The sequence below is a fragment of the Notolepis coatsorum genome, assembly GCF_963971535.1.
Source record: "Notolepis coatsorum genome assembly, chromosome: 6".
Lineage (NCBI taxonomy): Eukaryota > Metazoa > Chordata > Actinopteri > Aulopiformes > Paralepididae > Notolepis > Notolepis coatsorum.
In genome coordinates, this window is record NC_140170.1 from 167,677,120 (window position 1) to 167,692,143 (window position 15,024).

The 15,024-nt window shown below is 43.8% G+C and overlaps 1 protein-coding gene across 1 annotated transcript in view; it reads right to left on the bottom strand.

The window, feature by feature from the left end:
• Positions 1-15,024, bottom strand: part of LOC311230470 (vitamin D3 receptor B) — a gene marked incomplete at its 3' end in the record, with an annotated part of 139,522 nt that overhangs the window by 11,547 nt on the left and 112,951 nt on the right. The window contains exons 8-9 of the mRNA XM_084316762.1: positions 14,448-14,599; positions 12,092-12,208 (exon numbers count right to left, since the gene is read on the bottom strand). Coding sequence (XP_084172888.1) covers positions 12,092-12,208; positions 14,448-14,599 — 269 coding nt within the window. The remainder of the gene's footprint in view (positions 1-12,091; positions 12,209-14,447; positions 14,600-15,024) is intronic.

Below are 15,024 nucleotides of genomic sequence, written 5' to 3' on the forward strand. Positions count from 1 at the left end.
ATTAATTAATCCAACCCACTTTATTTATAGAGCACATTTAAAAACAACAACGTTTACGAAAGTGCTGTACAAGTCCCACAACATAAGATAAAAAAAAAAAAAAAAATTATTTTTTTTTTTTTTTTTTTTTTTAATTTTTTTTCCGAAGCTTCGAATTAAAATCGAAGCTCGGCCCCGAAGCTTCGATTGCCAAAAAAAGCTTCGAAGGTCAGCCCTAATATTTGAATAGTCATATTTGGCACTATATCGTCGAGTTGGACGTAGTCTATTAAGCTAATAATAGTCTATTCATATGTAGTGCTTCGTGCGGTGAGAATACTATCGTAGTCAGTACCCCCATCGTTTCGGGTAGAACTGGCTGCTTATCCAGGGTGGCCGACCCCATGTGAGGCTGCACCCGAGGAGCCCCAGAGCCGACGAGCGAGTGGACCTGCATACCGGATTATTCTACCGACGACAGCCTGCCTTCCCAGGCACGGATTATGCTTTGTATACAGTGATTATTCTATGGATAAAGACCAACACTGCCGTGTGTTGGAAACCCCCCCCCGGAGAGGACGACAGGTGAGGAGACGCTCTACACGACGAGGTCGCTTCACGTCTCTCCATCGTGGACCGGAGGAAGCCGGCCCACAGAGAGTCCAACTGCTTTCATCTGTGGATCGAAGATCGCTGAGGCACCGAGCCGCACAACCGTGGGTTCTCCCAGGATACCCTCGGCCAGACGGATACAGCCAGACTCTACCCCCCCCCCCCTTCTCCAGTTGTCTTACAAGCGACCGGAATTCCCCCCTAGTGTATCCAGTTCTATAATCATTAAAGTATCATTGCTATTATTCCTTAAATATTCCAGGTTGTATATTTACCGCCTGCGCCACCAGAGATTGGACGTTCTCTATTGATATACCAACGAATACTCATTTGCCATAAAAGTGCATCCTATTTCAAATCATAAATGTAATTAAGTGATTGCTCTACATACCTTTTGCTATGTATTAATTATTATTAAACGCAGACTTTCGACTTGGTACATTTGTGTTGGATCGTTTCATCTACGTGGGAGTGTTTACCATAATTATTTATGCCTAGTACTGGGTGGCCAGAGTCTAAAGTACAAGAGGTAGTGGTAGTAAGTATCATATCTAACAATACAGTCAGGGAATTGTACCCCTCAGTTACAACTGTAATCTGTGTTGCATGTACCTGACAAACTGAACTGTTTGTATTACAGTTATATTCCAACTTAACTGAATGCACATGTGTGTGTGTGTGTGTGTGTGGACTACTGTGTATTACAGGTATTGAAATGAACAATGCAACTTCCTTATACAAAATTTTTTTTCTTTTTTTTTCTTTTTTTATGAATAATTAAATATCGATACTTGGCGTCCCTGTATCAATACAGTATCGCCACGCAAAGTATCGCGATACTACTACGTATCGATTTTTCCCCCACCCCTAGTATGTGTGATGTATTTCACTGTGTTTTGCTGCTCATGTCTGTAACTTCATGTTTACATGCTGAGGTTGACCTTCATGGAAATACCTGTTTAATTAACTCAACAAGTATGTTCTTAACACATCTTTTTCGGGCCCCACCTATTAACTGCCACGCTTTAAAAGATAGGAGTCCGTCACCTTGTTTGTAGAGCTATAACTATATGGATATAATACTATGGTCATTTGACAGTGACTTTCTTCCGGTCAAGATGCAAAAAAGAGATAATTTTTCCATGCATATATTCGCGCGTTATACCGTGGTGAATATAAGTATGTTTTTAGATCGGTCTGGGGTAATTCCTGAAATGCTGAGGAATAGCCTTATGCGTATATTATACTATAACCGTTGCCGTTTCTTGCCTGGACCCGCTATTATTCTCAAATCAAACCTATATCATAGGTATTCTGTTTCATCATGAATGCATGAAGGGGGGGGGGTGTTTTTTGATGCTTTGATCGCCACCAACGGCATACATTTGATGCTTTGATCGCCACCAACGGCATACATTGTGGACTAACGTTACACACACATATTCGGATCGAGGTGAAGACATGCTTGGATCAATGCAAGATTGATATCATATAGCCCTTACCTTGACTAGGATGTACCCCAAAAAGAATATTCCAATTATCTGATCGCGATTCCAAGTATTGATGTCCATCGTGTCGCCAACATAATCCACCACACATCATGCATTGGGAGCATTTGATTCTTCTCAATCCGACCGTTATAACCGCTCAGCTTGAGCAAAAAAATTATAAAACGACCATGACCCATTAGATCGACGCACAGGCCAAGATACAAGGTTTCAAAGGGTGCTCGATACTGCCGTCTAGCTGGATGCAGCCGGTATTGCACTTTGGCAACCTCAGACTCATTCCCTATGGTAACAACAGGCTCCCTGGATGGATAATGAGTAAAAATATCGGGGAAAAAAGGAAAAACGACCCGGAAACGTGTTAACACGTTTTTGGCACTCAGCTGTCGGGGCCCAGAAATGTGTTAACACGTGATTGGCACCCAAAGTGTTAAATGGGCACTTCACCAAAAAACAATGAAGTGATTTATTTTGCACATAATCTCACACACGTCCAAAAACCATAACGTTTTGCACACACTCATTTAGTTTGAGTTATTGAAAGTAAATGAGTTTGAATATGGCCACCAGTGATGTCACCGGGGACATTGAATCCTTGTGTTGTGTTAATTACAGCTCAATGAAATGATAAGGTAGCAGTCCCTATAAGACAAGGTGTTGCTATTTTTGGCATCTACATAATTTCATGGTGCTGTACACCGGTGCGTTGGGATACAGCTAGCTTAGCATTATCTAAAAAATAAAAACAGTGGCTCATGTTTGTGCATTTCCAAATTGTGCCAACAACATGTCGCCCACGTTGCGTAGCGGTCATAGACTATTGATACGGACATGCTGTTCTATGAGCGGAGAGACCTGCTGCAGACAGAGTGGAGGTAATGTAATATTACACAATTTGGTAACTGACTCTTTTTGACTGACAATACACATTAAGCATTTGGGTATATTTCTGTGCATCGTTATTGCTGCTGCCATGTTCTTTAAGATGCGTTCTAAACAAGTACTCAAGCACTACTCTATTTTTTTTTATGTGAGTACTCAATCTGTGCCCATCCATACTACCAGCCCTCTCTGTCCCTCTGATCTGCCTCAGCCTGCCTTCTCTCCCCGAGCTCAACCTGTTCTGGGGACAGAGCTCTTCTCCAGGGCAGCTCCCAGACTCTGGAACTCACTACTTCAAGACATCAGAGACTCAAGAGTGTCTCTCAGTTTTCCTGCATCAAGACCCATCTCTTCGCCACTGCCTTCACTTAACCCCCACTCCCCCCAATTCCATCCTTGTGTTTGTGTTGTTTGTCTCACTACCCCCCCCCCCCCCATCCCTTTGTGTGAGTTTGCATTCTATAAAAACTTTATATAAATCTCATGACAGATGCTCACTTTCTCTCATTAGAGGAAAGAGATCACGCTGCAACTGCTGGGCCTCGTCTCAGCCACAGCAGGAGGGGGGGGGGGCAAATAATCCATTCTTGTAATAATAGCGATTCAACAATCCATTTCCTTTCTGCATTTTTCTGGGTTTTGAATGTGTTATTTTTGCATGGCATTGTGCCAATTTGTAACGGTTGCTTAAGTAAATGGTCAGTTTTGAACCAAGTGTAACAATACTTGGAGGTTTTATACTATTAACTGTAAAAAAAAAAAAAAAAAAGTGTGCCGGAAGGTATGGGTTCTTACCTATCTCAATGTGATTTATCTAGAGATTTCTACAGCAAGAATTTTAGGTGTCAGTGAAACCAACATTGCAATCTGGTTAGAAGTGGTGGAGAGAATAAAAGCTAGCATATGAATTGTAGTGCCTGGTTAGAAACGAATGAAAATGGATGGATTATCCAAGTGGGGGTCCGGGGGGGGGGGGGAGCGAGCAGGAGCATATGTATGTAGGGTATTAGATCTAGTATTAGGTATATATCTCGTATACTACATTTATAATGATTCAAATGGTGATTTCATTGGATGTTTACTGTTAATGCTTGTGTGTCTAATTTGATGTTATGTTTAAAAAATGAAAGAAAAAAAAATTAAATACAATACAAAACAAAAAAAGACAATGTATCGAATGGAAAATCAATACATTTTGGTGAATAGTTTTATAACTGAATGATAATAATTTGATCCTTTGTTAACAAAAGCACTGGAAGAGCAGTAGATCACAGAGACTCCCAAAAGTCACATTTCCAGTGATCTACTTCCACACGCTCGGACTGACGATGTCTTGATGAAGCGCTGTGCAGATTATCCTTCACTAAAAGACATTTCTTTATTGGTACAGCCTTGCCTCTTATCTGCAACTGCACAGAAAACTCCCACTGAATGAATCATACACATACACAATAAAGATGACAATATGTGCGCAACCACATTTGAATATTGACTCAGTAATTCAAACACCAAGGTTAACACATCCTGCGCCAAGAACGAGTTACGCCGTTTTTGCCCGCCATGCGTTGAACGCCAAGAATGACGTATGCCGTTTTTGGGATCAATATTTAATTTTTTCGCCATGGCATTCATAATTCATCCAGCCAACCTCCGGACTCCAGCGGGACCCTGTATGAGATTGCAATGCCTCAATACCGCCGCCTGGTGGATCGTTGGGCGAGTTACACTCTCGCCAAAACCGGAAGTGCCGATCAGTGCGTCGAGGAAATCCCTCCGGCAGTCACATCTTGTTACGGGACTCCAGACAAACACTATAGTGCATTTGGATCGCTTTCTAAACTTAATAATCTATATGATTTAGGTGTTTATAGCGCCATACAAACCGGAAATGGATGTAGGAGATCGGCGTCAAATTATTGGGATATTTCTCCTCCAGTCTCATTGGCGAACGGTAAGAGGATTCACTGCAAACCATCTGATCAACGTATCAACCGATAGTAAATAAAGCCGTTACTGACGATTAAGGAATTATAAACGACCCCCCCCCCCCCCCCCCCCTTTCCTTCACGCATGATGAAGCATAATGTATACGATCATATACATTTGAATTTTTTAATATAGCGTGTATAGGAAACAAACGCTATAACAAACGCAATAATCTATCATTATGCTTCAGGGCTTATAACTACTGTTTTTGGAATTACAGCAGAAAAGATTAAAAACATACTTATATTCTAGAAGGTATTAACACAACAATGTATGAATGAAAAAATATAACGTTCCCACATCCTGAACGATAGATAATCGATGTAGCAATCAAATTAAAAAAGTTATAGCCCTGCAAAGAAGGTAAACATCTCCATAGGCTTTCAACGGTGGCAGACTGGGTATATTGATGGATATAACCCATGGCGCCCAATGTGTTAAGGATGAAGCTTAGTACCTATAATTATGTTTGAAAAATATAAAATCTCTCCTAAGCTGGTCAGGCTCAGGGAGAGCGCTCGCCTACAACCTCCGCGTGTTACGCTCTCCCAGTGAAACTCCTCGTCTACACCCTCCCCAGACCGACAGATGAGACATGTGGTAGTCTACACCCTCCCCAGTCCAACAGAGGAGACATGTGGTAGTCTACACCCTCCCCAGTCCAACAGAGGAGACATGTGGTAGTCTACACCCTCCCCAGACCAAGAGAGGAGGCATGTGGTAGTCTACACCCTCCCCAGACTGAGAGAGGAGGCATGTGGTAGTCTACACCCTCCCCAGACCAACAGAGGAGACATGTGGTAGTCTACACCCTCCCCAGACCAACAGAGGATACATGTGATAGTCTACACACCCTCCCCAGACCGACAGAGGAGACATGTGGTAGTCTACACCCTCCCCAGACCAACAGAGGAGACATGTGGTAGTCTCTATACCCTCCCCAGACTAAAAGAGGACATGTGGTAGTCTACACCCTCCCCAGTCCAACAGAGGAGACATATGGTAGTCTACACCCTCCCCAGACCGAGAGAGGAGGCATGTGGTAGTCTACACCCTCCCCAGACCAACAGAGGATACATGTGATAGTCTACACACCCTCCCCAGACCGACAGAGGAGACATGTGGTAGTCTACACCCTCCCCAGACCAACAGAGGAGACATGTGGTAGTCTCTATACCCTCCCCAGACTAAAAGAGGACATGTGGTAGTCTACACCCTCCCCAGTCCAACAGAGGAGACATATGGTAGTCTACACCCTCCCCAGACCGAGAGAGGAGGCATGTGGTAGTCTACACCCTCCCCAGACCGAGAGGAGACATGTGGTAGTCTACACCCTTCCCAGACCAACAGAGGAGACATATGGTAGTCTACACCCTCCCCAGACCAACAGAGGAGGCATGTGGTAGTCTACACCCTCCCCAGACCAACAGAGGAGACATGTGGTAGTCTACACCCTCCCCAGACCAACAGAGGAGACATGTGGTAGTCTACACCCTCCCCAGACCGACAGAGGAGACATGTGGTAGTCTACACCCTCCCCAGACTGACAGAGGAGACATGTGGTAGTCTACACCCTCCCCAGACCAACAGAGGAGACATGTGGTAGTCTACACCCTCCCCAGACCGACAGAGGAGACATGTGGTAGTCTACACCCTCCCCAGACTGACAGAGGAGACATGTGGTAGTCTACACCCTCCCCAGACCGACAGAGGAGGCAGCGGAATGACCAGGGGGGAATTGGCATAGCGTAACGCAACATAACGTAATTGGAGAAAAAGGCACACAACATGTAAATCTATTTGACACACACCTGAATTCCTGCTTGCATACAGAAGACCCATGCTCACACAGATGCACCTTAATACTCAAGTAACCAAACTGCACCAAATCTACTAACCATTTAATGCCAACTCATTTGTATGTCCTTATTGTAAGCATGTTTTTATAGAAAGTCAGTGATGTCAGTTGGCGTAGCATGGTAACCAATGCCGATGATAATTGCAATGTACAGGGGCAGGATGCAGGCATGCTAACTAGCTAGCATGCTATGCTAACTGATAGGAGGGTGTAGACTACCACATGCCTCCTCTCTCGGTCTGGGGAGGGTGTAGACTACCACATGCCTCCACAGCCTTGGCATGAGTGGGTGATATCTACCAAGTCGTATATAAAGTCCAGCTGCATAGTAGAAGGTTTTGTGTCATTGGACTAAAGGTGGGGTGAGTGACTGACGTGACGATGAGTAGAATTATATGAGAAATAAACACTGTTTGTCTTTATCACTTTGGTTTGTGTTAAACTAGCACAAGGGTTCACAGACACAAATAAACCCCTAGATTTTGAGACAATGGCCCCACCATTATGCTTTTCTGCTAGCTCGTTAAGGTGATAAGTGAATTGACTGGCTCACTAACATTAGCTAACGTGTCTGTGTGCTAACGTCAGAGCTGGTATGGTCACGGTGGTGTTGGCTTTTTAATACTAATCTATTCCTGTCAACAGATTATAATAATAAGAGACGACGCCGCCGCTTCGTGGCATCATCGCTGTGAGGCCACATGCAGCCAATGGTCTTTGGTACATCGTGAGAAACATTGCTCAACAGAACAACGGAGCCCAAGCCGATGTGCCAGGCTGAACATATCCAGTACCTATTGATGGTGGATGCTAGCTGCTAATGTTAGCACCAGCAGGCAGCAAAACTCACAAATGTCTTTTCAATTCATCCTCAATTTATAGCTTGGATTTGCCTCTTTTCTTTCAAAAGTGTATCATCCGCACAATATGGGTCGGTGACAGTGCATGTGAGCGGATCGGAGCGTGAGCGGCGCGGGGCGCGGAGCGGCCGGTTTTGACGTGAGCGAGGAGTGGGTTTTAAAATGAGTCGGCGCGACGTCCGGAGCGAGAGTTCTCCTCCGCTCCAATCCACTCCAGGCCGCTCACAGTGGTTTAACACTGATGTAATATATACATGCAGTACAATGCCAAAGCAACAGATGGCGATGTACAAACATGAAGGCCATTTTCAACCAATGAGAAGGGTGAACCTGTGATAGGCTGTTCGTTCAGGCTTTGTCACTGTAGAGACGCCCACACTCACTCCAGTTAGAAAAAGTATATCGACGCCATTGTTGTTGACGTTAGCTTACATGCTAACGTTAATGGCAGCGACCATAGCATTGTGGCTCGGCTAGCCTATCATCGCTTAATAGAGATAGTGAATGGATAAACAACGTTATTTAACATTGCAGAATGGCTACAATTACAATGCGGCTCAATACAAACAATTGTTAAGGGGCCCAGGGGGTGTAGACTGTTGTAGTTTGAGCTCATTTACACCATGCTCCAAAAAAAGAAGAAAAAAAACTGCCGAGCGATCTGGCGCGGGGAGCGGGGAGCGCTCGATTCAAGGTGAGCGGGGAGCGAGCGGAGAGCGACTTGGGGGCGGGGTCAACATGAGTGATTAGCGGAGCGGACCAAGCTTTAAAGAGCGAAGAGCGGATTTCTCGGCCGCGCCGATCCGCTCACGTGGTCTGGTCGGTGACATGATATCAGCATGAGCCTCCCTCTCTGGACACACACGTGAGGCCGATCGACTCATCTAAGCCTTGAGAAATCTCCACTCTCTGGCATCACATCCAGCCAATTAATGTGACCACATCTATGCAAATAACAGTTCAGATCAGGACAGAGCGGTGGGGAAAACCTATCAACGTGTCAAAGAAATGTTTTCATGATTTGTGGGTTCATTCTCTGTACAAATGAAAACCTCTTTACAGGTTCCGAGTATGGAGGTACGTCACTGCTGTGTTGTGATTTGTATCATTTGGACAACATTTTTATGACTTGTTGTAGGGTTTAGTTTGTGATGAACTTCATAATTGATCATAGGTACCAGCGTTTGAAAGTTTCATCTCATTTAGCCAGACAATCTCAGAAGATCACAGACCTCTTGACATACCGTGGATTTTTTATTAATTCAAAAAAAAATGTGAACTTTACGTTGCTGCTGAAGCGCCGTCAGAACCGTTCTCACTATATTTTACCACGTTCACCGATTCCGTTCACCATTCATGCACAGCAAGGCGGTTTTAGTAGTTTTCTTTTGCACTATTTCACCCCCTATAGAGCGATTTTCAAGTAATTGTACAGTTATGACACCTTTACTAGAGTTGTTCTGATACCGATACCAGTATCGGAAATGCCGCCGATACTGCCTAAAATGCTGGTATCGGCGAGTACCCTCTAATTCTGCGCTCTGATACCATATGGCGTAATTTATCAACAACACTGCGGTCTGCTGAGTGAGCATTATAAAACAAACGTGTTTTTAACCGACCGTAAATTAAATTGTCAATGCTGTTTGTCATTTTAACAGCAGATACTTTCTTAAATGCCATCCTCCCGACAGAGTGGTGTTGACGGGGAGCTCTGATGGGTTCGCTTGGTGGTGTTAGCATTGAATAGCTAACCGAAAGCTAGCGTTAACTAATGTTAACGTTTTAGCTTTAACGTTACCTTGGCTAAAGTTGGGGCTATTCATAATCCAGCAATAATGGCTGCAGACCTGCAAGCAAAGTACAGCAAGTTGGCAAAGGAGTATTCATTTCACATTTTCACCAGTAACATTAGTCTTTCCATCTACCGGTAGCTCATGCTAGCTAACCTAGCTCACGTTAACGTCGTCATTAATAGACCACCTCGCGTACACAATTAATGACATGTTGCGGACAGCCATATCGGTGACAATGTTTAGCTTTTAGTGCCAAATGATAAGAGTCTGAGGCGGAGTCTCAAAAGAGAATGTTGAATATTTATTGTGCAAAAATCACAACACAGCCTCTGCTACTTAAACGGAGCCTTGTGGAAGCAAGTGCAGCAACGAATAATGTCCGTGTGGAACTAATGTGCCAACAACCTTTCCGTGGGTGAACTCATTGAGATAGTTTTCAATTACTGATACTAATACTAATCTATACAATCACCTGTTGTTGAATAAATACCATTACTTTATAGTTATTACTAAAAAACAGTATATATAAAACAGTAGCTGTATACATTTCTTTTTAATTTTTTTATATAATTTATATAATATATATTTTTTTTAATGTATGCATTGGTATCGGATCAGTATCAGTATCGGCCAATACCCAAAGCTTAGGTATCGGAATCGGATCGGGAAGGAAAAAATGGTATCGGAACATCTCTAACCTTTACCCAACATAACTACCACAGCACATGGAGATTGGTCAAATGATTGACTTACAGCCACTTCTGTGCTAAGAAATGCACTTACTCAGGTTCATTGGTTGACAGCCACCATATGATTTATACAATTTGGCCCATTTTGGTATGTTGTTCCCCTGAAGCTCACTATGAAATTGGGTGTTGATTGAAGGTTTTTCAAAAACGTCAATATGGCAGACAGGGAAATCTGTAGCGTACATTCAGCTGCATAGGTGTATGAGAGTATAGCAGGGTTTCCCATTAATTACCTAGACTGTGGCGGCCCGCCTAATTAGTCCCGCCACAGTTGTATAATGAACCAAAACAAAAAGTTAATAAACATTTTTTAATAAATGTATTATTATTTTTATTTTATTTTTATTTTTTTACTATTTTTTTTAAATATAAAGTTTGCCAATAGGGATGTATCAGTAGTATTGGCAGTGGTAGTAGTCGTAATAGTAATCCACTCTATTTTTTTATTTTCAAAAAAATAAACCAGTTCACCACAGGAAACCACTTTTGCTTCATTTCTTTGATGGCTCAAGTGTATGCTCTAGAGTCTAGTCCAGTGGTTCCCAAACCTCTCCTCAAGACACCCCAGCCGTTCCATGTATTTGTTCAATTCCACCACCAGCACACCTTGATTCAACTAATAAAGGGCTAGTTAAGTTGAATCAGGTGTGCTGGTGGTGGAATTTAACCAATACATTGAACGGCTGGGGTGCTTCGAGGAGAGGATTGAGAAGCACTAGTCTAGTTGATTTTGTGTTTTGAGCACAACGTTCATCATAGATCTAGCCTCTTTATTTTGCTCTCAAAGTGCACCAGATTGATGCATTTAACTTTAAAATGTACAAAAAAAATTAAGTTACAAGGGGCATGCTCCCGGACCCCCCTAGAGGGTCGGAGGTTCACCCCCCATAGTAGGGATGGACGGTATGGTCTAAAATGTATATCACGGTATAATTTGAAGCATAGACGGTAACGGTATATATCACGGTATCAGTGTTTCCGTTAGAATAATTTTTTTTGTCTGATAGGCAGGCTATATAAAGAATGACATCCTCAAGGCATGTAGATTTATAATATTTTAACTTAAAACTAGGCTACTTTTGCGTATAAAGTCATTATATTCCAAATAAAATAAGTCCCGAGTCCGTGCTGCTCCCATTGCAAACAGCCGGCTGGATGCTGGATTTTGCTAGAAGCATATGAAAATCCTGTGGGAAACACTGTATAGGGTATGGGAGTTATGGCCTTTTAAGCTTGACCCTTTGTTATAGAGCCACCATCTGGCTGACATGGGTGATTTGTAGTGCCTGAGTAGTGGGGGGGGGGGGGTATCAAATCTAAGATAATAAGAAAATGAGAATAATCCTAACAAATATAGGGTTCCAGTAACTTTGCCCAATACATTTCTTTGGGAGGGGGGGCGGCATGGTGGTGCAGTGGTTCGAAACCTGCTTGGGGACCAGGTTGCCGGGTTGCCATGTGGGGTATCTCCCGGGCCTTTCTGTGTGGAGTTTGCATGTTATTTCCAGAAAAAGAGATAAACCCAATGAAAAAACATGCAGAACAGATCGCTAACGCTGTCGCGTCCCTGACGAAGACAGGCAGGAGCACTTGGATTGGTCCCCGGGGGAGGCTCACGCCACAGCCCATGTCTGCTCCCGGCTGTCCTTGGGGAGGAAGGTTGACGGGATGGGTCAAGCGCAGAGCGTCACTTCAACGGCGACACACAAAAAAATGCATGTGTGTGTTTCCTATGTGTGTCGCCCTCATCTCGCAAGTGTGTGTTCGCTGCATGACAATGTAGCAATGTGTGCTACAGATAAAGACTAGATGACTCTGAATACGCCCCCTGGTGGGGAGAAAAGGGACAGCACCAACCTACCTGGGGAGAGCAGGCAGATGGCCATGAGCATCACGTGCTCCTCCTCTTGGAGGTGGAGCTTCTTCAGGCCCACCTGGAACTTCACCAGGGGCTCCAGCAGCTCCATCGTGTGTCCCGCTGCAGGACAACAACACAGGGTTACAGCCGGCCCCGAGGAGACAGTGTTGGATCAGGACAACAACACAGCTGGTACAGGTTAACCTTCTGTAGTGTGGTAGTGAAAGGGTTAACCTTCTGTAGTGTGGTAGTGAAAGGGTTAACCATTTGTTGCGTGGCAGTGCAAGGGTTAACCTTCTGTATTGTCGCAGTGAACCATGTGGTAGTGAATGGGTTAACGCTATTGGTGCTGCACTAGGGCGGCTCCTAACCATGGTTTAAGAAATCCATTCATCCAGACATTATTTTATTGATTAATCGGTGTATCTAAATCAGATAACTGCACATTTACATATAAGTTTACTTGTGTTTTATTTCTCTCATGAATGCACACTGACATCGAGCTAAAGAATGCACTTTTAACACACTCCCGGCCAACCACGGACATGTCCGTGTTTCGGATCCAACGGTTGAGGGCTATAAAATGGGAACGTATTGATGAAAAAATTATTTATTTAAGCCATTTTGAAAGGACGGTTTATAGTGTCAATTGACAATGAGAATGGACAGATAGCAATAATATAAAGTATAGATTTAGCTCTACAAACAGCCTCACGCACAATGAATACTTGTTATGATAAGCTGGCCTTATCATAACAATCATTTTTTTTAATCGTTTTATTTTAATTTTTTATAATCAGATTTTATTTTCATATTCGAATCCCATGCCCATCGAACGAAGCTTCAAAAAGTGTGGTAACTAGTCTGAGGTCTCCAGTATGAAGAACAGTGTGGATTGAGCTGAAAAAGGACTATAGGAAATAGGGCTATGGATAGAAAATGCTGAACTTATCCTTTAAGAGAAACCTTTGGTGTGGATTTAGTAGCCTGAAATGATTAAGTGCTGGGACAACATTCAGCTCAGGGTTGTTGTCAGAAAATAAATCATTCAATTTAACAGGCCAATCAGAACTGACCCCAGGGCCCTATGTCACACCTGGGTCTGAGTGAAAACAACTAATCCTCTTTTCTTATCGGTAAGTAGAAAAGAGGGCTAGGAGTCAAAAACCTTTTACCCATTAATAGCAATCTAGAATCTAATATACACACACACACAATATACTGTATATATACTGTATATATATATATATATATATATATATATATATATATATATATATATATATATATATATATATATATATATATATATATATATATATATATATATATATATATATATATTGTGTCATGTGTGTATATATATCTATATATTGTGTGTGTATATATATGTACAGTTAGGGGCCTCCAAAGCCTGTCCCGAGAGAATCCTCCACAGGGAATGTGATCATCCTTCCCATCCCAGCTGATTAATATTTCATGTTCCTGTTGGCTGCCGTTCAAAAGGGACTCTCCTGAAAGATCATTCCTCCTCAGCTATAAACTACCTTTCATCTTTCCCCCATTACATTTTTTTTGTGGGTTATTATTGCACAGAGTATAAATAAATAAAGCCTGTCTGTTGCATTGGACTTTGATAGATGCTCAGATGAGTAACCACGAGAAAGGCTAATAACCACACACACACACACTGCGTGTTATTTGTGTCCGGGTTATTGTTACTTTGGCAGTACAACTCGTGATGAAACTCTGGAGTGACAGCAGCGGAACGACGGTAAAACGACGGTAGTTCACGTCTCCGTGTCTAGGTGAGCGCGACGGTTTGCGTCAGAAAACTCCCTGACACACAAACACACACAGTTCCCACTGATTTAGCAACAAGAGCTACGCCCCCCCCCCCCCCCCCCCCCCCCCCCCCCTGAACCAGACAGAGGTTGTTTTGTGCGGTTTTTGCGAGCAGGTTCTCGGGGAGTGACATTCTTTGGTTGATCTCGTGGAAAAGAGAGGGGGTCTTGTTTGAAAGGCAAATGAAAGCCATGCCCCGAGGGATCCGCCGCAGATGTGTCCGATTGGTTCCACAGCACCGGGAGGCGCATTAGCATGGGGCGCACGTGGGGGCCGTACCCGTACCCGTGCCGGTGCCCGTAACCTTTCACTTAAAAACCACGCTGACGCCGACTAATGAGGCGCAGACCCTCCCCTAAAAACATCTGGCCACTTCCCCCCCACAGGTTCAGTGCAAATGAGTGTGTGTGTGTGTGTGTGTGTGTGTGTGTGTGTGTGTGCGCGGGGGCGGGCCCGACTAGCTGTCTCCGGTGTGTAGGTGCGGCTGCAGGGGATTGGCGGCAGGCAGACTGACCCTTGGTGACGTCGCTGATCTGGTATTTGAAGTCTGGCGCACCGCAGCTCCAGGACATGTCATCCAGGCTGAAGCTCTGGTTGGAGCGCAGCATGATCACCTCGATGGCGCTGGACTTCAGCAGGGCGATCTGGTCCTCCGCCGTCAGGTCCCTGGGGAGGAAGGGGACGTTACAGTCGAGCTCGGGGGACAGAGGTCTAGTGTCGTGCTTTGCCTATTTTATCTGTTGCTTTACATTTTTATTCTATTTCTTCCCCCCCCCCCCCCCCCTCTTTGCTTTGTTTTGAACTCTTTCACTACCACACTACAGAAGGTTAACCCTTTCACTACCACTAGACGGTTAACCTTTCACTACCACACTACAGACAGCCTGTAGTGTGGTAGTGAAAGAGTTAACCTTCTGTAGTGTGGTTGTGAAAGGGTTAACCCTTTGTCGTGTGGTAGTGAAAGGGTTAACCCTTTGGTAGTGTGGTAGTGAAAGGGTTAACCTGTAGCACTCTGAGATGTCATTGAAATGTAAAGTGCACTACAAATAAGATGTATTATTATTGTTATAGGGCTCCGTAGGCAGAGCTAG